Source organism: Choloepus didactylus, chromosome 25 (assembly GCF_015220235.1).
Source record: "Choloepus didactylus isolate mChoDid1 chromosome 25, mChoDid1.pri, whole genome shotgun sequence".
NCBI classification, from domain to species: domain Eukaryota; kingdom Metazoa; phylum Chordata; class Mammalia; order Pilosa; family Megalonychidae; genus Choloepus; species Choloepus didactylus.
In genome coordinates this window covers 7,651,871-7,675,612 of record NC_051331.1, presented here as the reverse complement: position 1 = coordinate 7,675,612, position 23,742 = coordinate 7,651,871, and the positions used below count along the sequence as shown (strand labels likewise).

Genomic DNA, 23,742 nt, shown 5'->3' with positions numbered 1-23,742 from the left:
ATTTAATTTTATTTTTATTTTCCTCTATCTTTTATATTTTTATTCTTCATTTTTTTCCTCCTTTTCCTCCTTCTTTGGGGAAAAAATGGAAATGCCTTCTTATAGACTGTGGTGTTGAATGCATAATTATGTGATTGTACCGAGAATCATTGATTGTTTACTTAGAATGGATTATGTGGTGTGTGAATAAAATTGTCTAAAAAATAAACAGAAAGATACAAATGCTGGAGAAAATATGGAGAGGGACGTACCTATTCACTGTTGGTAGGGAAGTAGAATGGGGCAGCTGATGTGAGGGCAGTGCAGTGGTTCCACAGGAAGCTAACTATGGGGTTGCCATATCATCCTGCAGCCCCATTATTTGGGTATATACTTGGAAGAACTGAGAGCAGAGACATGAGTGGACATTGCACACTGGTGTTTATGGTAGTAGTATTCACGATTCACAATGGATGGAGGTGACCTAAGGGTACATCGGTGGATAAATGGAATGGTGAGCTGTGGTGTATACATCCAATGGAACATTGAGTGGCTGCAAGAAGAAATGAAGTTGTAAGGCATGCAACTAGGTGAATGGATCTTGAAGACACTATGTTGAGTGAGATAACCCAGAATTGAAAAGAAAAACATTATAACGCCTCACTAATATGGACTAACTATAAAGTGCAAACTCTGAGAATTGAATCTGAGAGCATAGGCTATCAGGGGAAGGCTTATGGTAAAAGTTCCTAGATTGCAGGCTCTTACAGCAGTCACATCTATCCGTGAGTTGTAATGGTTTAACTCTAAATTCTGAGATGCTGAGCTGTTTGTGTATAACCTGGTCAGTCCCTGGAATTTTGGGTGTCTGTGTGACACCTGAGACTCAGAGCCAGAGTTTGGCAGCTATGAATGTCGTCATTACCCCATGCAGCAAATGTTAAAGAGGCCGAAAAAAGAGATCAGATTTTAATTAGAGGTATGTACAAAATGGACTTGGTTAGGACTAAAGTAAACCATAATAAAGAGTAAAGGATGATTAAAAAAAAAAAGTGGGGGGCCCTTGGGGCCACCCTGGAGAGCTGGCTCTTTAGCTGGCACACCCCAGTGGAGACATGGGGCCTGTGAAAATATGGAAATACTTTTGCTAGGTGTAGACAGCCTCTACCTGAGCCTCCTGGGTGCCTGGTTCTTCCCCCACCTCCCAGTGCCTCTGGACTCACCCTCCCCCACTCCAGCCACGACAGAGTTAATATCTGGTCCAGCAGAGGGTCTTCAGGCCCCCCAGTTCTGCAGTCTGATATGGCTGTGGTCAGTGGTCCTTCCATATCTGCCATTAAATGTTTGGAACAGCCTTTCAGTTGAACAAAGTGGCCATGGGGTGAGAAGGAGATGTGGGGGAAGGCCAGGCTGGTGTATCAGTCAGTATAGCTGAGGCTGTGCTGCAGTAACAAATAGCCCCAAGTCTTGGTCCTTCATCAGAGTCACTCAGAGGCAGGATGGAGCAGCTGCTGTCTGTCATGTCAACAACTGCCACGCCCCAGGCCCTGGGGTGACCTATCCATCTGTCCACTGGCGTGAGCGTCTCACATAGCCCCAGCCAAGCACGAGGTCTCATCCATGGGGAGAAGGGGGAGGCCTCCTCTCCAGGGATTCTCCAGAGCATCCACCCCCATGGGCAGGAGCTGTCCTAACACCTGCATGCACCTCCATCACTCTGACCATCCCTCCAATCCAGGGAAGCAGATACATCTTGCAGGCAGGGAAACTGAGGCACAGGGAAGTGGAGGGACCTGTTGAAGTCACCAGGCTGCAGCCTGGGTTGGCAGGAGCTGCTGGCCTCACGGCAGGCCGTCAGGGCCCACTCTGTGTCCCATTGCAGGTGGAGCCGACAAACAGCAGATGGATGCCGAGCTGCGGAAGGAGATGACGGCGATTTGGCCCAATCTGTCCCAGAAGACGTTGGACCTACTGGTCACACCCCACAAGTGTAAGAGCCGAGCCGGCTGGACCTCGCTCCGGGAGGCGGAGGGTGGGGGTGAGGGGGCTGGGGAGGGACGGGTGTGGCACCCCCTGGGCCCCGCCCGCGGTGACATCGCCCTGTGTCCCCAGCCACAGACCTGACAGTGGGGAAAATCTACGCGGCCATGATGATCATGGAATACTACCGGCAAAGCAAGACCAAGAAGCTGCAGGCCATGCGCGAGGAGCAGGTGCGGCCACGGCATCCCTGGGGAGACCCAGGCTGGGGGACGGTGGGTTTCTTTGCCACTGGGGTGACCAGCCAGGAATGGGGGGGGGGTGCAGCCAAGCCCCAGGACCAGTCGCTGAAAAGTAGGATGCATTCACTCATCCACTCAGCCAATACTTACCGAGCACCTACTGCATGCCAGACACTGGGCTAAGCCTAGAGGGGGTGACTGTGAGCAAAATAGACCCAGACCCCTGCCCCCGTGGAGTGGGGGCTTTCCAGAACGGGAAACCCCCACCATGACAAGACGAGTGGCTAGCTGACATAGCATGCCCGAAAGTCCTAAGTGCTCTGGGGCCAAGCCGAGGAGAATAAGGAGGATAAAGACTGCCATTTGAAATGGGTGGTCAGGGAAAGCTTCCTGGAGGAGGTGACGCACAAGCAAAGACTTGAAGAAAGAGGGGAGGGTAAGAAGCCAAGCACATATTGGGGGGGGATCCAGGCCGAGGACACAACCCATGCAAAGGCCCTGAGGCTGGTTTTTGCCTGTTGAGTTTGGGGAACAGCGAGGGAGTCACTGTGGCTGGAACAGAAAGTGCGAGGGGGAGAGCAGGGAGGTGATAGGGCAGACAGTGCGGGGCCTGGTGGGCCATGGGACGACTTGGGCTTTTGCTCCGAGTCAGGTGGGAGCCATAGAGGGTTCGGGGGTGGGGGGGGGGGCCTGACTCGGGCTCACGGGTGCCCTCTGGTGGCTGTGGGGGGCAATAGACTGTGGGGCAGGGTGAGTGCAGGAGCCAGGGCCTTGGAGCAGAGGCAACTGTGCTAGTCCGGGTGAGCCATATGGGGGGCTGCACCAGGTGGGGGTCTCCAGCGTCACCTCCATGCAACTGCCCACTGCTCTCTGCACCCCCCCCACCCCACCCCCCAGAACCGGACTCCACTCATGTTCCAGCGGATGGAGCCCCCGTCTCCCACGCAGGAGGGTGGGCCCGGCCAAAACGCGCTGCCCTCCACGCAGCTGGACCCAGGAGGTGGCTTGTGAGTGACACTCCGGTTAGGCTGGGGGTTGGGGGGGGATCCTGGGCTCTGCCCATGACCATCCCGCCCTCCGGCCCCCACCCAGGATGGCTCAGGATGGGGGCATCAAGGAGAGCCCGTCCTGGATGACCCAGCGGGCCCAGGAGATGTTCCAGAAGACGGGCACCTGGAGCCCCGAGCGGGGGCCTCCCCCGGACACGCCCAACAGCCAGACGCATGTGCAGGTGCGTCCGCTCCCCACTCTCCACCCCCCGCTGTCCCCCCACCTGCCCCTCCCGGGGCTGGCCCTCTAGGAGGGAGGGGTCCGCCCCGCCTCCTGCAGCTCCGCAGACCCCTGGCCAATCCCCCGCACCCCCAGCCGGGCCCCGGGGCTCACCGGCCTCGCCCCCTGCCCCGCAGTCGGTGGAGATGCGCGACATGGGCCGAGATGGCTACTCCGACAGCGAGCGCTACCTCCCCATGGACGGCCAGGCCCGGGCCGCCTCCATGCCTCGCCTCCCCGCCGAGAACCAGGTGAGGGGCTTTCGCCGAGCCCGCCCCGGGGGGAACCCCTAAAGCCACCCAGGGCCCGAACCAAGGGCAGCCCCCCACCCACCCCCAACCCCTGCTCCCACCCTGGCCACACCTGCAGCCCCTGGGCTCCTCTCTCCTGGAGGGCTGAGCAGGGAGCAGAGCAATGGAGGGGCCCCCAGGGAGCAGCGGGGCGCCGTTCGGTCACTGCCCAGTGTGGGGGTGCCAAGGAGGGCTGGGGGGGCTCTGTGGGAGGGGGTCCACCAGGCCCAGGTGAGAGCTCCAATCAAGAAGCCCCCTCCCTACACACACGCCCACGTGCACTTGCACACGTGCACACCTGCACTTACATGTGCAGACCACGTGGACCCACTCTGGGGAAATCTGCAGGTGGCAGGGCCTGGGAGTAGAGTCTGGGGTGGGCCTGGGGGGGGGCAGCCGGGCTTTGTATTTTCCTGTCTGGTCTCTGTGGGGGCGCTGGAGTGGGGCCGGGTGTGTGGCTGGCGCGTGTCTGTGCGTGGCTGCTTTCCCCAGCTGCTGGGGGCCACTTGGCCAAGGTGGGGGGGAAAGGGAGGGGACGCTGGTGATCTGACTGTCCCCAGGCCCACGGGGACAGAATGACCAGAGGTGGGGGAGCTCCTGGGCCCAGCCGGCCACCCCGAGATGCTGGGAAGACAAGCGAGGAGGGGGCACAGATGTGGGGGCATGTCTGGCTGTGGCGAGCTTCCTGGGGGTGTTTTGTAGGCCTCTGTGCGGGGAGGCAGCTGCGCTGTTCCTGGGGAAGGCCGGGGTCGCCCCTGGGCCTGCCTGGCCTCTGGCTGCTGCAAACTGGGGAGGGGGACCCACCCAGCCTGCATGTGGTTGCCCAATCCCACCGTGCCAGTCCCCTCTGTCCGGCTGAGCCGCTGAGCCCTGGAGAGGGTCCGGGGGTAACTTCAGCTGAGCCCCAGGCCCAACTCCCTCCACCAGGGAGGTGGGGTGCACCCCGCTGACACCCACGGGGGAGCCCCAAAACTTTGAGAGCCAGCCTTGGGTAGCCAGGGCTAGGCGGGGAGGCGGGGTACACGCATTGCATGAGGCAGAGCCCAAGGCCACTGGCCCGTGGCAGAGCTTTCCATCTGTTGGTCTCGTTCCGCTGCCATCTGTCTGTCTGTCTCTGTCTCCTGTCTGTCTCCTCTGCTGCTGGAGCCCGTGCCAGCCCCACCCACCCACCGGGGACTTTAATCTCTCTTCTTCCTTGCTCCCCTTCCCCACTTCTCAGGTCCCTCCCCGCTGCCCCCACTCCCGCACTCCCTGCCCTCTTGGCTTTTATATTTATTTTCTTTTTTCTGTTTTTTCTGTGTGCACCATCCCGTGGGGCTGTGACAGAGGAGAAGGGGCCGGCCACGTGGAAATAACCTCCGTGTAGGTACCAGGCTCGCCCGCCGCCCGGCTCGGCTCCGGCCCCTCTTCCTCCCCACCCCCCCTCGTGGGAGCCCTTGTGTCACCCCCTCCTTCCTCGGATCCCCACCCTGTCTCCACAGACCTCACCTTCCCGCGTGTGGCCCCCTCCTCATGTGTTGTGTCCTGTGTGTGCCCCCACGTGTGCCCTGGCAGGATTTCCCACACTCACCCCCTCATCCTCACCCCCTTCTCTTCGGAACCTCCAATCTGATGGGGGCCATCTCCCCAGAGCCCGACCTGCTCCCCCTGCCTGGCCCACCCTGCACCTCTTTTTCGGGGTTCCCTTGACATAGTCTCAGACCCCCAGGCCCTCTGGCCTTGCAGCTCCCGCGTACCTTAAAATCCTGCCTGGGGCAAGGCCCCCCCCCCCATCCCCGGCTGCTCAGCTGGGCCAGCCCCAAGGGGTGTCCTCTCTGTCTTCCTTCTCTCCTCTGCCCGTCGCAGAGCACATCATCCTCTCTCTGTCCCAGGCTTCACTGGGAAGGTGTAGCACACGCAGGGTCCCGGGCTGCAGGCTGATGAGAAGGCCAAGGCGGCCCCCCAGGAGCTCCCGGGCTGGGCCTGGGCAGCAGGAGCCAAGTTCTGGGTGGTCAGGAAAGCACCGGCCCCCGTGGGCCAAGGAGGACTCGGAGCTGGGGGGTGCTGGGCGGGCTCCTGGCCCTGAGCCCTGTAAGTCTGACGGAGACCGGGGTGGGGCAAGAGTTTCTCGTGCCCCCTGGAGGGCAGCGGGGGGCGGGGGCAGGGGCAAGATGTGCCCCAGGCTGCCCAGTGAAAAGGGCCCCCAACTTTGTACCCCAGACGGGGAAGCAGCTCAAAAGATACCCGCTTCCCATCCGCCGACTGGCTGTCACTGGGAGGGGGTGGGAGGTGGTCCCGAGAAGCAGCAGGGGTGCCCAGGACCCAAGAGGGGCCTTCGAGGGGCCGAGGGCCTGCAGCCCTCTGGGCTCTCTCCTTGGAGTGGGTCGGGGAGGGGGGAGGCGGTTGCATCAGGATCCGAGACCCCCTCCCTGCATCCCCGCTGCGAGGGTGCCGCCCTGACGCGCAGCCCGCCACCTGTGCCCCCCTCCGCCCCCCCAGACCATCTCAGACACGAGCCCCATGAAGCGCTCGGCCTCCGTGCTGGGCCCCAAGGCCCGGCGCCTGGAAGATTACTCCTTGGAGCGCGTCCTGCCCGAGGAGAACCAGCGGCACCACCAGCGGCGCCGCGAGCGTGCCCACCGTGCCTCCGAACGCTCCCTGGGCCGCTACACCGACGTGGACACAGGTGGGCCACCCCCCTCCCTCCCCCGACCCCAGAGTCCGGAAGGTTCTAGAAGGGGCAGAGCAGGGGCGAGACGAGAAGGCAGGGCTGGTGTCTGGAGTCTGCCGGGCTGCTACGACACGTCCCACAGACGGGTCAGCTTCAACCACCGGAACTGGCCGTCTCGAAAGTTTTGGACGGTGGAAGTCCAAACGCGACGTGCCCGTACGGCCGCACCCCATCTAGAATCGGGGGCGATCTGGTGGCAGCTTGGCGGCCCTCCGAAACTCGGTCTCTGCCTCCCCGTCTGTGTCTGACTCGCTGGGTCTAAAGTTCTGCTTAAAGGACTCAGGTCATATTGGATTAAAACCCACCCTGTTCAGTTTGGCCTCATTTTAACTAATAACAGCTTCTGGGATCCTGTTTACAAATAAGGTCACATCTAGAGGGCCTGGAAAATGTCTTTTGGGGGGACATGATTCAATCCGTAATAACTGGGGTAAATGCCTGGGGAAGGAATGCAGAGGCAGAGCAGGGAGGGAGGGTCTCCAGGGAAAGGGGGAGCAGAAAAGAGTCCCCCGAGACCACCGGGGATCCAGGGAAAGGGGTTTCTCTCTACTTGCCCCAAAGGGCTGCTCCAAGGCCTCGGAACCCTATGGGTGGCCTCCTGGGGGGAGGTGGGGGTCCATCTGCCGTGCCCATCCCCCACCCACCCTGCCTTCACGGCTGTCTGTCTGTCTGTCTGTCTGACCCCCTGCCCTGGCCCAGGCTTGGGGACAGACCTGAGCGTGACCACCCAATCCGGGGACCTTCCATCAAAGGAGCGCGACCAGGAGCGGGGTCGGCCCAAGGACCGGAAATACCGGCACCACCACCACCACCACCACCACCCCCCGCCCCCCGATAAGGAGCGCTACGGCCAGGAGCGGCCCGAGCACGGCCGGGCCCGGGCCCGAGACCGGGACCAGCGCTGGCCCCGCTCGCCCAGCGAGGGCCGCGAGCACGTAATGCACCGGCAGGTGGGTGAGGGGGCGGGGCCAAGGGGAGGAGGAAGAGGAGGAGGGCCCCCCCATTCTCAGGAGCCCCCCAGTACCCTCCCCACCAGCCCTGGCAGCCAGAAGCAGGGCCCTCTGCCCCTGCCCGCCACTGGGGACCCCCAGCCTTGCTCCCCAAGCCAAAGGGGGGGGTCCCCAGGACACTGCCCCCCTATCACTCCGCCCGCCCCCCCCAGCTCCCCCCACCCACCTGCTGCCCCCTCCCACCCCCGCAACTGCTTCCTCTTTTGGTTGTGAAATCACGTTTGAGTTTCTGGACAGCGCCGCGACGGTCATGCTCCAGGCTGCCCCGCTGTCTTTTGCTTTCCTTTAACCTCAGCTTCCCTTTTTGTTTCAATTATGATTTCTGTCCTCCGGGCGCCTGTGAGTAATTTTGGAAACTTCTGCTCTTTTAACCCCGAAACTTACAAAACTCCATTTCTCATTTCTCTTTTCACTTTCTGTTGGTTTTTGACTCCCCGCCCCTCGTGTCTCTCTCACTCCCCCCACCCTTCCCTCCTCCCCCCTTCACCCCCCACCTCCGTGGCTGTTGCTTTTTTCCCTTTTTTTTTTTTTTCCCCCATTTGAATGTCCTGTGTCCCTTCTCCTCCCCACCTTTGGTTTCCCTTCGCTCCCCTCTCCGCTCCCCCCACCCCCACCCCCTCGTCCTCCTGTCTCTTTCTGGTTGATTTGTTTGTATCTTTTTTTTTGATTTCCTTTGTTTCAATTTTCGTGTAGGGCAGTAGTTCCGTAAGTGGAAGCCCAGTCCCCTCAACATCTGGTACCAGCACTCCACGGCGGGGGCGCCGCCAGCTCCCCCAGACCCCCTCCACCCCCCGGCCACACGTGTCCTATTCCCCCGTGATCCGTAAAGCCGGCGGCCCAGGCGCCCCGCAGCAGCAGCATCAGGCAGCGGCGCGGCCGGGCCGGGCCATCCCGGCGGCCCCACGGCGTACCCGGGCCCCGAGCCCGCGCCCTCGGGGGGCCACGGCAGCAGCCGCTCGCCCGCGACGGAGCCCGGGCGCCCGGGCCCTGTCGCCACGGCGGGATGCGGTGGCCGGCGGCCGCCCCGCACGCGCCCGAGGGGCCGCGGCCACCACGGCTACTTCCACGACTACGGCGGCCACCCGCGGACGGCCCGGGCGGCGGCGGCGAGGAGGCCGCGGGCCGGGGCCTACGACGCGCCGCCCCCCGCGCGACACGCGCCCTCGGGCGCCGGGCGCTCGCCCAGGACTCCCCGGGCGGCCGGGCCGGCCTGCGCCTCGCCTTCCCGGCACGGCCGGCGGCTCCCCAACGGCTATTACGCGGCGCACGGACTGGCTAGGCCGCGAGGGCCCGGCCCCCGGAAAGGCCTGCACGAGCCCTACAGCGAGACCGACGACGACGACTGGTGCTAAGCGCGGGCGTGGCGGGCGTCCGCGCCCACCCGACCACCCCCACGCCCCCCGCGCACACACCCCGCGGGGAGGGGGCGCAGAGCGCGGCACGCTCCCTCCCGCCAGGCTGGAAGGGGGTGCAGGGAAGGGCCTGGGACGGGAGCCGTCGGAAGAATCTGTGCTTAGAGAAGGCGCCAGGGCGGCCTGCAAAGACCCTCGGCCGGAAAAGCGACGTGGCCCCCCGCCCACCCACCCAGCCGGGACCTCCCGACTGGCCGCCTGGTTGAGAAGGCACCACAGGGATCCTTTGGGGCAGACAAACCACACTGGCCAGGGGATTCGAAATAACTCAGCCATTTTTGGAGAACTTTGGGGAAAATGGGGAAAAAAAAAAACAAAAAAAAAATTAAAAAAAAAACATTTTTAAACGAAAAAAGGGGAGAAAAAATAGCTTCTATTGATGAGTTTTATCATCTCAATTGAATCTTTCCTTTCCCTGATGACCGCGTGTGGTGAAAAAGCCAGAAGCAAAGGGGAGACAGCTGCCCCCAAACAAACCTCCAAAAGACACCTGCTCACACCCCAGTTTCTCAGATACACACAGGAGTGCTTGCTGGTTATACCAAACCCTACTATTACTGCCTGCAGAAATCAACTTTAAAAAAAAAGTAATAAACAGTTTTAAAAAAAAAAAGACAAAAAAATTAATGATTGAGAAAAAGAAGCATTTTTTTCTGACATTTGGTCCTGCTTGAAATAACAAAAGAAAAAAAAAAAAAAAACCACCACCGTTTCCTTTGCTTCTTTTTTCCTTTTTCCTACCTTGTTTGAAAACTGTGGGCTTGGGACTGTGAATTACTGCATGACATTAAAAAAGAAAAAAAAATAATAAAAAGTTGAATCAAAGGGGTTTTGGGTTGGAGTGATCTTTGTCCTTATCAAAGGGCTTCCAGGGTTTCGTCTGGCAATGGTGGAAGATGTTTTCTTTGCTTCCGGAAGAAGTGTTCCAAAGTGGCTAAGGCTGAGAAAGTTGCAGTTTGCCGTGTGCTGGCTGTTTACTCCTGGCAGTATGTGTGTGTCATCTGGGACCCCGCAGAGAAGGAGATGGACAGGCTTCTCCCTTGAAAATTCACAGGCCAGTGGCCAGAACTCCAGGGGGGCTGGCCGCCTTAATGGGCTCCAGAAAGCCAAAGAATCAAGCAAGTCCTGAACCACTGTCCTGGCTGGGGGGCAGGCAGTCCACCCGAACCCCCTCCTTGCCCCCATTTATAGGGCCCCCACATCCCCCTAACAGCTGCCACTGTGCATGATCAAAAGGCTGTTCTTGACCCAGCCAGGGAGACCCCAGCAAGGAACTGTGATGCCATAAACATTAGCAAAATCTCTTATTAGAGCCACCTTGCAGGAGCTGCCTAAAAAGCCAATCGGGGACCCTGTGCCCAGAAAGGGTTTCCCACAGTGGAAGGTTGAGCCCTGCCTGGCACTTCCCACCAGCATCCCAACAGCTAATTCTCAGGGGCTTTGCTTTGAGCTGTCTCCTGTTGCACAGACTTTCTGCAGATGCCCCAAAGGATCCGGAATCGGTGGGGTCTTTTTAGAGTCCAGCGAGCAGCCCAAGGGTGGCCGGTCCAAGGCGAAGGCGACACATCTGAGGTACAAGCATGGGGAAGGGGGAGCGCTTATGGAAACACACGCGTGTATGCATTTGGGTGTGTGTGTGTTTGTACATGCAAACACCTGCCCAAAATGCACCCCATGCACCCTGGCTCCAGGCTGCCAGAAGCAGGCCCTATGATGAGGTCCAGAGAGGACCCCCATCCTGCCAGCTACCCCTAGACCTTCACCTCCCTTCCTGTGACCCAAAAACTCGAGTAAGTGGGGGTGAAAGGCCTTTCTTTGCCTGGAAATTACAGCTCCTGAATCTTTCAAGCAAGGGCTTCCAAGAACCCCAGAAAATCTGCAGATGAGGGGAAGGGGGACCCCAGGGGAAGCCGGGGTGCTGAAGAAGGTAGATCAGAGGCCAGGAAGCCAGGAAGGCAGAGACTAAGCACAGGTGTCCATTGCACCCCAATTTTTGGACAAGTTATTGGACTCTGAGGGGCTTGCCATTGCCACCCCAGATCCCAGACACCTCCCCTCCCCCAGCACAGCTCCAGGCACGCTGGCTGTGTCACCTTAGGCAAGTAACTTAACTTCTCTGTGCCTCCATTTTCCTACCTATAAAACGGAAATGAGAATAGGAAAACAGTTATTTCAGAGGGCTGTTTATGAGGATTAAATGCATTATTTGACATCAGGGATCGACAAATATTTTCTTACAGGGCCAGAGAGTCAATATTTTCAGGTCTGCTACCTAGACGGCTTCTGTCATGCCTATGATACGTAAGCAGTGTGCATGGCTGGGTGACAATAAAACTTCATTTATAAAAACAAGCAGCAGGCCAGAGTTGGCCCCTGTCTGTATGTCAGTGATTCTCCAGCTATTTGGTCACAGTGCCCCCTTTAGACATTCTTAAACATTTTTGAGGACCCCAAAGAGTTTTATGCATGTGGGTTATATCCACCAATAGTTACCACTTAGAAATTAAAACCTTGAAGTTTGTTTTTCTTAACTCTTTATTGGTTTTAAGATAACTATCAGCAATAAATCCATTGCATGATCACAGATAACTATTTAAATGAAAAATCATCACTGTGACCCATGACATTCTTTGAGTTTTGCTCTCTACTTGTGAAATTGTACATTGAATGTTATCACTATTATGTATATATGTTAAAGTTCACAATATTAAAAAAGGAAAGAACTGGACAGCCTTTTAAAAAAAAGTAACCGTATTTTCAAAGAAAAAGTTCTGAGAAGAATGATTTTGTTCGGCATTTTTGCATCTCTCTTGATGCCAGCTTAGAACTGCTGGATTCTCAGATCTGCGTCTGCATTCACCCTGTGGCAACATCTCATGTCGGGCCTCTGGAAAACTCTGCCGTACACCTGTGAGAGAAGGAAAACGATAAAGGCAAAGAACGTCGGTGGGTTATGATAAAGATAGTTGGGCCTTGCAGAACCCTGGAGGGGTCTCAGCACCACCCCCAACAGCTAATTCTCTTTTCTTAAAACAATCCCTGGCTCATAATCAGCTACTTCTCCCATGGTTTTTACCATTGCCACGAAGCTAAAAGTTAGCTCAGGTCTTGCTCCAAACTCCAGCCCCAAGCTTGCCTAGGGCAGAGGCTGAGGTATACCAGATAGCTGGGTGTGAAGAGTCCAGCCCATAATAGTAGCATTGAGGAAGCAGCAAGGCCAATGAGAAAATAAAGAGGGATTTATGCTTCTGAACCAGACATCTCCGTCAACTGCTAAATGATCTGCCTGCCTGCCTTCGTTCCTCGGGCTGCCCTAACCAAGTATCACTGCCCAATGCCTTAAAACAAGCAGAATTTCTTGTTGCACGGTTCTGGAAGCCAGAGGTACAAAATTAAAGCATTGTCAGGGCAGGTGGAAAGGGGGTCCCTGCTGGTGAGCCAGGGGAGGCTGCAGCCATCTGTCTGCCAGGGAACAGGGCAAGCCGCCAGAGTCCCCCACAGTCTCCGGACCCAAAGGTCATGGCTGTAGCCCAGGGCCGGGAGGCTGGACCCCAGGCCCTGACAGTCCACAGCTTTTGGCTGGAGCAGGCATGTGTCATCAAGTAGACAAACATCAATGAACCCATGATATGGTAACAAAGGTCCAAGAGATCCACTCCAGATTTGTCCTGGGAGCTTCGAGGATGAAGCGGAAGGAACGTCTGGTCCATGCTACAACATGGATGAAACTTGAAACGTGACGCTCGGTGGAAGATGCGAGACACAAAAGGCCACCGCGTGTTGTAAGATTCCGCTTATATGGTGTGCCAGTTTGCATGTATTGTGTCCCCCAAAACACCATTATTTTTGATGCAATCTTGTGTGGGCAGACGTATTAGTGTTGATTAGATTGTAATTCTCTGAGTGTTTCCATGGAGATGCACCCCACCCAACTGTGGGTGATAACTCTGATTGGATGATTTCCATGGAGGTGTGGCCCTGCCCATTCAGCATGGGCCTTGATTAGTTTACTGGAGCACTATACAAGCTCAGACAGAAGGAGTGAGCTCGCTACAGCCAAGAGGGACACTTTGAAGAATGCACAGGAGCTGAGAGAGGAGCTGCAGATGAGAGACAGTTTGAAGATGGTTGTTGAAAGGAGACTCTTGCTCCAGAGAAACTAAGAGAGAACAAACACCCCAAGAGAGTGACATTTTGAAGAGGCGCTGCGGCCAAGAATGGAACATGCTAGGAGAAAGCTGTTTTGAAACCAGGACTCTGGCACAGAAGCCAGCCATGTGCCTCCCCAGATAACAGAGGTTTTCCAGACGCCATTGGCCATCCTCCAGTGAAGGTACCCAACTGTCGATGCATTACCTTGGACACTTTATGGCCTTAAGACTGTAACTGTGTAATCAAATGAACACGCTTTTATAAAAGTCAGTCATTTCTGGTGTTTTGCAATCTGGCAGCATTAGCAAACTAAAACAATGGGGTATCCAGAATATGCAAATTCATAGACCTGGAAGGTAGAATGGAGGTTCCCAGGGGCCAGGGGGAGAAGGGAATGCAGATGATTGCTTTGTGGGTACAGAGTTTTCTTTTGAGATAATGAAAATGTTCTGGAAGTAGAGAGTGGTGACAGTTACATAAGATGGTGAATATGTTTCATGCCACTGAGTTGTACACTTTAAAAATGGTTAAATGGTAGCTGTTATGTTATGTAGATTTACCACTATTAAAATATATATATATATTTTGTGTGTGTGTGTGTGAGGAAAGAAAAGAAGCCACACGGCAGGGTTAGTTCCTTCTGGAGGCTCCCAGGGAAAAACCATCCCTTGCCTCTCTCTAGGCTTCCGGAAGTTGCCGGCTGCCCTCAGTGCCCCTTGGCTTGCAAAGTGTCCCCCAGCCTCTGCTCTTGTCTTCACTTGGCCTTTCCCCTCCCTATGTCTTTTTCTTTCCCTTATAATGGTGTTTTCATTGGATTTAGGACCCACCCTAGTCCACGATGAACCCATCTCAGTTCTTACCTTAGTTCCCTCTGCAAAGAAAGACATCTGCTGAGGTTCCCGGTGGGCAGGACTTTGGGGAGTGGTTTGCCAAAGCTGCTGTAACAAGGTGGCACGGCCTAATCGGTTTAACCAATAGTAGTTTATCGTCTCACGGCGCTGGTGGCTGGACCTCAAATTCCACGAGTTAGCAAGATGGAGGACCACAGGCTGTCTGAAGTCCAAAGGGTTCCAGCAGCGGCCAGCCCTCCGTGGCTTGTGTCATAATTCAGTTTCTGCGTCTGTCACATGACTTGCTCTCTCTTTCTTTCTCCCTCTCTCGCTCACTTGCTCCCTATCTCTCTCTCTCTCTCCCTCTCCCTCTCTCTGTGTCTCTCTCCCTTCCTAACTTTTCCTCCAAATTTCCTCTCCTTAGAAGGACATGAGTCACATTGGATCAACAACCACCCTCATCCAATTCAGCCTCATTTGAACATAGACCAATAGGGTCACATTCACGGGACCAGAGATTATTGTCTTTGGGCAGGGGCAGTGGTGGGGGCTCGGTTCAATCCCTGAAAGACACTAGTGAACCCGTTGTTCAGGTTTGCTAATGCTGCCATTATGCAAAATACCAGAAATGGATTGGCTTTTATAAAGGGGGTTTATTTGGTTACAATTTAGCCTGAAGCCCGTGAAAACGTCCAAAGTAAGGCATCAACATGAGTGCACCTTCACTGAAGAAAGGCCAATGGCGTCTGGAACACCTCTGTTAGCTGGGAAGGCACGTGGCTGGTGTCTGCTGATCCCGGGTTGAGTTTCAGCTCCTCTCTCAGCTCCTGTGCATTCTTCAAAATGCTGCTCTTTGGGCTTTTAGTCCTCTCTTAGCTTCTCCGGAGCAAACTCTGGGCTAGTCTCCCCAAAGTGTCAGCAAAAGTCTGCTTTCAATGGCCATCTCCAAAATGTCTCTCTGGGCTGCAGCAGTGAGCTCCTTCTGTCTGAGCTCTTATAGGGCTCCAGTGATTCAATCAAGACCCATGCTGAATGGGTGGGGCCACACCTCCATGGTAATAATCCAATCAAAGGTATTACCCACAGTTGGGTGGGTCACATCTCCATGGAAACAACCTAATCCAAAGGTTCCAGCCTAATCAACACTAATATGTCAGCTCCCACAAGATTGCTTTAAAGAACATAGTGTTTTGGGGGAACATAATACATCAAAACTGGCACACCCATTATGGTTGTGGACGTGGAAAAGGCAGGGAGGAAAACCGGAGCCAGTGCACATGACTGGTAGAGATCTGGGACAGAGTCAGACAAGTTGGGACGTGACTCCTGGTTCTGTGTCCTGCTGTGAATCCCTCAGGGGCTCCCCCTCCCCCGGGCGCATGTCTCATGAGCACTGATTTCTGTGAAGAGGAGTCACCTGTCACTCTCCAGTGCTGGCCGAGCCACTGAGAACCCAGCACCAGCCCCGGGCACTAAATGTGGCCTCTGTCAGCCTGAGCCCCTCTGCTGCTCCCCGTCGTGCTCACCGCCTCCCTTGGACTCCTCCGAGCTCCCCTGGCTCCAGACCCCCTCCCTGCCTCGCACACTTTTCCACCCAGGCCAGCTCCTCACGTCACCCCCTCCACCCCGTTGTCTCCCCCATGTGCCACGGAGGTTCTACAAAAGCCACGGTCCCTGTCTTGGTTTCCCGGGACTGCTGTAACAAAGAACCACATACTGGGTGCCTCACCAGTTTTTGGAGGCCAGAAGTCCGAAATCGAGGCATCAGCAGGGCTCTGGGCTCTCTGAAACCTGGAGGGGGGTCCTTCCCATCCCTTCCAGCTCTTGGTGGCTCCGGGCCATCCTTGGCCTTCCTTGGCTTGTAGGTGAGTTGAGCCGATCTGTCTTATAAAGACACCAGTCACATCAGATTGGTTTCGGGCAGAGCGGGGGACCCGTGCAGGGCGGGAACCAAAGCACCCCCACTGCCCCCCACTATAAAGCATCTGCACCCCACATACAGGATGCTGTCCCTGTATGTCCCCAACTTACTGATTCCATTTGCAATGACCCCATTTCCAAGTAAAGTCACAATCTGGGGTTCTGAGGACTGGGACCTCAATGGATCTTTTTCTGGGGCACAATTTAACCAGTAACCCTCCCCCTCACCCACCCTGCTCCAGCCACACTGACCTGCACCCTGCTCCGCAACAGAGAAAGCTCCAGCCACCCCCTGCCTGGCCGTCCTCTGTTCTCCTCCAGGACCCCGTTTGCTCCATGGACAACGGTCTGGAGGAGATGAATGAGTCTTCCCGGCAACGAGGGACACAGATTCTGGGAATGAGCCTGACCCCGGCATCAAGGGGTTGAGAATGCCTTTTTGACCAAAAGGGGAAAAGAAAAGCAACAAAATAAGTTTTGGTGGCTAAGAGAATTCAAATAGAGTCAAGAGTCTGTCCTGGAGGTTACGCTGATGCACGCTTCATCTAGATATGCCAAATGGACAAGTATGATACACCCAAGTCAACAGTGGTCCCCCAAACCCTAAAGAAAACCAGGATCCCTACCTGAGACTCTATAATAGTGTCACTCACTAAGTTTATTCTTCAGAATTTTAAATCCTTCAGAGACGTCCTATGCCAGCTAAATCCCAAAACCCAGAGGCAACAGCCTCTTCAAGAACATCAACCAGATGTGTCCCCTTTTCCCATAATGTCAACACCCTTTTCAACATGAACAGATCAGGGTGTTCACTGCCTAGACATCCCTGAAGATCAGGAAAGAGATTAAACTAGAGGAAGGGGGAGCAACAGGCAAGATGGAATTTAACAAAGATTATGAATACTGAATCGCTATATAATTTTCTTTTTCTTAGTTGCCAGGGTATTAGAATAGCTAGAAGGAAAGAACTGAAATGGTGGAACTATAACCCATAGCATTCTTTGAAATTTGTTCTACAGCTACTTGTAATTTGAAAGCTATATCTTTTTGTATGTATATATATTATATTTCATAATAAGGAAATAACTGAAACTTTGGTACTATAACTCCTATATATCTACTTGTTAAATCATTCTTTGAAAGATATTATCTTTTGTATATATGTTATATTATATAATAAGGAAATAACTGAAACTGTGGTGCTGTAACTCATAGCAACTTTGGAAATTTCCTGTATAGCTACTTGTTAAATCATACTTTGAAAGTTATTGCCTTTTTGTATATATATTATATTTCACAATAAAGAAATAACTGAAACTGTGAAAAGAAAAGAAACGAAAAAAGAAAAGAAAAGAACAAAAGGAAAGGAAAGGAAAGAAAATGGTCTGGTGGGACGTGCAGTGAGCTGTTGACAGTTGTCTCTCCCAGAAAGGGCTAAATAGACTTCAATGTCGTACTGAATTATTTCTACAACACGTCATTGTTTTCATAATTTGGAAAAAGGTTTTAAGGGCTCCAGGATGCATTCTTCTCTGAAAGTGCTCACGAGACCTCGGCTAGCCCTGGCTGATCAAAGACCACACTGTAATAAAAGAACCAATGGTTGCTGATGTGCTCACAGACATAGGGGACTGGTGGTTTGATGGGGTGAGCCCTCTACCACCGGACTTTCCCTTGGGAAGACTGTTGCTGCAAAGGAGAGGCTAGGCCTCCCTGTAATTGTGCCTAAGAGCCTCCTCCCGAATGCCTCTTTGTTGTTCAGATGTGGCCTCTCTCTCTAGCTAAGCCAACTTGGCAGGTGAAATCACTGCCCTCCCCCCTACGTGGGATCAGACACCCAGGGGAGTGAATCTCCCTGGCAACGTGGAATATGACTCCTGGGGAGAAATCTAGACCTGGCATCGTGGGATGGAGAACATCTTCTTGACCAAAAGGGGGATGTGAAAGGAAATGAAATAAGCTTCAGTGGCAGAGAGATTCCAAAAGGAGCCAAGAGGTGACTCTGGTGGGCACTCTTATGCATAATATAGATAACCCTTTTTAGGTTCTAATGAATTGGAATAGCTAGCAGTAAATACCTGAAACTATCAAACTACAACCAGAACCCATGAATCTTGAAGCCAATTGAATAAAAATGTCACTTATGATGGGTGACAATGTGTTTGGGAAAGCCATAAGGACCACACTCCCCTTTGTCTAGCTTATGGATGGATGAGTGGAAAAATGGGGGAAGGAAAAAAAAAAAAAGGCACCCAGTGTTCTTTTTTTACTTTAATTGTTCTTTTTCACTTTAATTTTTATTCTTATTATTTTTGTGTGTGTGGTAATGAAAATGTCAAAAATTAATTTTGGTGATGAATGCACAACTATATAATGGTACTGTAAACAATTGAATGTATGCTTTGTTTTGTATGACTGCACGGTATGTGAATATATCTCAATAAAAAGGAATTAAAAAAAAAAAAAGAATCGATGGATGGGACAGTCCAGTTAGACTCAGAGCCCCCCAAAGTCAAGGCTCCTTGTTCAAAGCCGTGTCCCCAGCTCCAGCCCCCACCCCCTGCTCCCGGGAGGGTCCCTGGAGGCTCAGGTGCAGCTGACGCGGAGAGTGGACTTGTCAGTGGGTAGACGGGCAGACAGCACCACCTAGAGGCCAGACCGCGAAGGCCAGGGGCGTGGCCACCTGGGGAGACCGGGAGATCCCGGGGAACCGTAACCAACCAGCTCCCTGCTCCAAGGGCGGATGTGGGAACGCGGCGATGTTTCACGGATGTAGATGCCCGACCACTCTCACGCAAAAACTAGCTTTTGCCTCCATCCTTTCTCAGGGAGAGCAGAGCGACCCGGAGGCGGGCAGAGAACCCCAGCGTCAGCCCCTGACTGGACCTGGAGGGAGCGATTATTTGCAGGAAGGTTATTTGATGCAGGAAGGCACCCCCTCCCAGCTTTGGGGGACACAGTGGGAAGGGAGGCTGGCTGGGAGGAGGGGAGGATGGGTCAGGTGCACACCCACACAGGGGAGGCATTGTCAGATTGAAAAAGGGAGGGTCAGGAAGGTTTGATCCCAGCGGTGGGGGAAGGCAGATTGGGGGGTTAGTGTATCACAGGTGCAGGGGTTCCATCTGGGGTGGTGATGGAGAGATCTGGTGCTGGGTGGTGATCATGGTAGCACAACAATGTGAATGCAATTATTCCCGCTGCATGGTGGGCTTGGGTGGGGATGAGATGGGAAATTCTCCATTGAGTAGAAGTAATCTCAATTAAAAGAGAGAGAGCAAAAGCTAGAGATTAAAACATGGGACTGTATGTTCTGGTTTGCTAATGCTGCCGTTATGCAAAACACCAGAAATGTATTGGCTTCTAAAAAGGGGTTTCTTTGGTTACAAAGTTAGTCTTAAGGCCATAAAGTGTCCAAGGTAAGGCATCAGTAATAGGGTACCTTCACTGGAGAAAGGCCATTGGAGTCCAGAAAAGCTCTGTTAGCTGAGAAGGCACGTGGCTGGCGTCTGCTTGCTCCCGGGTGATATTTCAAAATGGCGTTCTCCAAAATGTTGCTCTTGGGGCGTTTCATCCTCTCTTAGCTGCAGCTGCTCTTCAAAATGTCACTCTCAGTTGCTCTGAGGTTGTTCTGTCTGTGAATTCCTTAATATGACTCCAGTGATCCAATTAACACCCACCCTGAATGGGCGGGGTAACACCTCCACGGAAATTATCCAATGAAACATTTCACTCACAGTTGATTGAGTCACATCTCCATGGAAACACTCAAGGGATTCCAACCTAATCAACATAATACATCTGCCTGCACAAGATTGCATCAAAGAATATGGCTTTTGGTGGGACATCATATATCCAAACTAACACACTACATAATAGTGAATCTTGCGGTGGACAATGCCTGTGATTGACAGAACAAATATAAAAAAAATTTCTTTCATGAACTCAAACAAATGCACAACACCAGTACAAGGAGTTAACGATAGAGTGGTATATGGGGAAAAGATGTACCTATCGCAAACTATTGACTATAATTAACAGTAATATCTTAATATTCTTTCATCAGCAGTAACAAATGTACCACACCAACGCTAGGGGTCAATAATAGGTGGATGTTTTGAGATTTCATTTTTTTCTTTTTTGGAGTAACGAAAATGTTCTAAAATTGATTGTGGTGATGAATGCACAACTATGTGATGATACTGTGAGCCATTGATTTTATACTTTGGATGGATTGTGTAGTATGTGAATATATCTTAATAAAATTGCATTTTTAAAAAAGAGAGTGACTAAAGAGACAATGACACTTAAATGTAATCCATCATCAGAGAAATTGTCCAAAGGAAATTATCGGGACAATTGAAAAAATTAGAATATAGACTGTATACCTTATAACAATGTTAGATGTCATGAACTTGATAACTGCCCTTAAGGTGGTTACATAAGTGAATCTCCTTGTTCTTAGGAAGTGTGTGTGGTAGTATTAAGTGTTCAAGGAATATGATGTATACAACCAACTCCCAAAGGTTTAGGAAACAGATGGATAGATAAGATGAATGATGATATAAATAGATAGGGAGATCGATCAATCAATAGGTAGATGATAGATACACTAGATAGATAGATAGATACAGATAATAGATAGATACAGATGATAGATAGATAGATAATAGATAGATATGGATGGATAGGTAGAGGATGGATGGATGATGGGGAGAGATAAATGAAAGACAGAGCCAGAGACAGAGGAGGGGATAATATAACAATTGTGGCAAAATGCTAACAGTTGGTAAACTTGGATATCTGATTGGCAGGTAGGTTGGAGTTGTATGTACTGCTTTTGAATTATTTTTGCAACTTTCCTGTAACTTTGAAGTTATTTCAAACTAAATTTAAAGAAAGAAAGAGAGAAAGAGAAAAAAGAGAGGAAGGAAGGAAGGAAGGAAGGAAGGAAGGAAGGAAGGAAGGTAGGTTCGATCATTTGTCCAAGGTCCAAAGAGGTAAAGAGGAAGCAGCTGGAATCCACGCTGGGTTTAGTTTCTTTCCAGTCGCCTCTGATGCCCCCAGAGGGCAAGGACAGGCCTCTCCTGGCTGTGACCCACTTACCACCTGCCCACCCGTCCTTCCTCTTACCCCCTCCTGCCCCCTGCCATGCCCCCTTTCCTGGTTCTGCTCTAGCCTCATCCTAAACCCGCTCACTGGCACCGCCTCCCCCTGGGGGTGCAAGAGTCTAAAACCAAACAACGGAGCCGGATCATCAGTCTCCAGGTCCTTGAACTTCATACATATGGTCAAAAGATCAAGGTCCAATCCCAGTCTCCTCCCTTGAAGCAAAGTCCTGCTGCCTCGTGAACCAAACCAGGAATCTGAAGTCCAGCTGGGAAGCTGGAATGGTGCAGCAGGTGTGGAAAACGGTGTAGTGGTTCCAGAATAAGTTAAACCTAGAACCACCTGATGACCCGGCCACTCCAAATACCTCATTGTGGACCCCAAAGAACTGAAAAGAGGGACTCACACAGATGCTTTTGTCCCAGTGTCCTGGTGGGTGTTACAATCACCGAAAGATGAAAACATCCCAACACATGAATGGGTAACCAAAACATGGTCCAACCAAACCATGCAATAGTATTCGGCCATAAGATGGATGGACGTTCTGATCCAAGTGACAACGTGGATAAACCTTGAAAACAGTATGCTCCATGAAGGAAGCAAGTCACAAATGACCACAAATTGTAGGATTCCATTTCTAGGTAGTGGCCAGAATAGGCAAATCCATAGAACAGATTTGTGGTTGATAAGACACGAGGCCAGGAAAACGGGGGTGGGCCCATTTGTGGTTATGGGTTTCAGTTTGGGGTGATGAAAATGTTTGGGATGGGATGGAGGTGGTGGTTGCATGATGTGGTGAATGTATAAAATGTCCCTCAAATTGCAGGCGGGCCCTGGCGGGGGTGGGGGGTTCACCTGCTAAAAAGAGGGTGCAGGTGTGATCTGTTTCCCCAAAAGGCACAGTGGCCATGACCCAGTGCTGTCCAAACAAAACCCAACATCAGCCATGCTTAAAATTCTCTGGTAGAGGCTTGCCCTTATGGATTTTGTTACTTAAAAGGAGAGGCTGAGCCTACTTAAAATTGGGCCCAAGAGTCTCCCCCAGGGAACCTCTTTTGTTGCTCACATGTGGCCTCTGTCTCTCTAGCTAAGCCAACTCTGCAGGTAAACTCACTGCCCTCCCCCCTACATGGGACCTGACTCCTAAGTGTGTAAATCTCCCTGGCAACACGGGATATGACTCCTGGGGATGAGCTTGGCCCTGGCATAGTGGGATGGAGAAAGCCTTCTTGGACCAAAAGGGGGAAGAGAAATGAAACAAAATAAAGTTTCAGTGGCTGAGAGATTTCAAATAGAGTTGAGAAGTCATTCTGTAGGTTATTCCTATGCATTATATAGATATACGTTTTTAGCTTTTAGTATGTTGGAATAGCTGGAAGGAAATACCTGAAACTGTTGAACTGCAACCCAGTAGCCTTGATTCTTGAAGACGATTGTATAACTATGTAACTTACATGGTGTGACTGTGTGTATCCAGTATATGGACAGATGAGTAGAAAAAAATGAAGACAAAATGTAAATGAATAATAGGCAGGGATGGGGCTATGGGATGTTTTGGGTGTTGTTTTTTACTTTAACTTTCATGCTTATTCTTTTTTGTGTGTGATAATGGAAATGTTCAAAAATTGTGGCGATGAGTGCACCACTATATAATGGTACTGTGAACAAATGATTGTACACTGTGGATGATTTGTATGGTTCTGAATACATCTCAATAAAATTGAGTTACAAAAAAGAAAATAAATTCTCTGGTAGCCATGTGGAAGTAAAAAGAAACAGGTGAAATTATTTTTTTTAAATTTATTCCTTCTATGGAGGTGTGGTTCACATAACATAACATTCACCATTTTGAAATGGACAATCCGGCGGGATTTAGTACATTCACCATGTTGTGCTACCGCCATCATTAATGTCTAGTTTCAAAACCTTTCCAACACCCCAAAAGGAAACCCTGTACACATTAAATGGTCCTCCCCCATTCCCCCCACCCCCAGCCCTTAAGAACTCTAACCTGCTTCCAGGCTGTTCTTTTGCGTCCTTTTATTTTTTTTTTTCCCCTTACTTAGCTGTCTGTTTTGTAGGTTCATCCGTTTCCTAGCGTGGATCTGAACTTCTTATGGCTGTTTTGTGATTAATATTCTTCTTTCTGACTATTATTCCATTATATGGAGCTACCATGTTTTGTTTCTCCATCCATTCACCGCTGAACACTTGGGTTGTTTCCACCTTCTGGCTATTGTGAATAACACCACTAGGAACGTGTGTATCTAAGGCTCTATTTCAGTCCCAGATTTCAATTTTTTCCAGAAAATAAACCTAGGGCAGAATGGCTGGGACATACAATAACTCTAGGTTTAACTTTGTGAGGAAGGTGGAATTATTTTAAATGATACATGTATCTAACAATGTATCCAGAATGTAATCATTGCAACCTGTAACCAATAAAAAAAAAAAGATCAGAGATTTTTCTTCCCTCCCCCCTGCCCCACTAACTGATTAAAATGCAATGTGTACTCTCTGCTCAGGGCTCCTGCTCCTGGGATCGTTCTTGAATTTTCTTGTGCCCGGGTGTCACCTCCCACCCACCGCAGCCCATCATCGTGCGGGCTCCGGGCGTCGTGCCTCACGAGGTCGTCAGTGCAGGGGTTAAGCAAGCGGCACCCAGACCGTGGGGTCGGACAGACCCTCCTCCAGCCCCTGCCACCTCTATCATTTCACCAGCACAGATGCAACCCTAATCAATAAACTAGACAGTGTGGATGAACCTTGAAGCCATCATGTTGAATGGGAGAAGCCAGACCCAAAAGAACACAGCTTGGATGGAAATATCTAGAATAAGGAA

The 23,742-nt window shown here is 52.2% G+C and overlaps 1 protein-coding gene across 11 annotated transcripts in view; it reads left to right on the top strand.

The window, feature by feature from the left end:
* The window catches only part of CACNA1A (calcium voltage-gated channel subunit alpha1 A), a 322,216-nt gene extending 312,622 nt beyond the window's left edge, over positions 1-9,594 (top strand). For 10 of the 11 annotated variants that reach the window (XM_037818101.1, XM_037818099.1, XM_037818097.1 and 7 more), the window contains 9 exons: positions 1,862-1,969; positions 2,092-2,192; positions 3,099-3,208; positions 3,294-3,432; positions 3,608-3,721; positions 5,087-5,122; positions 6,239-6,425; positions 7,170-7,420; positions 8,174-9,594. In XM_037818101.1, the coding sequence (XP_037674029.1) occupies positions 1,862-1,969; positions 2,092-2,192; positions 3,099-3,208; positions 3,294-3,432; positions 3,608-3,721; positions 5,087-5,122; positions 6,239-6,425; positions 7,170-7,420; positions 8,174-9,238 (2,111 nt within the window). In that variant the 3' untranslated portion in view covers positions 9,239-9,594. The remainder of the gene's footprint in view (positions 1-1,861; positions 1,970-2,091; positions 2,193-3,098; positions 3,209-3,293; positions 3,433-3,607; positions 3,722-5,086; positions 5,123-6,238; positions 6,426-7,169; positions 7,421-8,173) is intronic. The other variant, XM_037818103.1, reaches the window with a different exon arrangement.
* Positions 9,595-23,742: the final 14,148 nt, after the last annotated feature.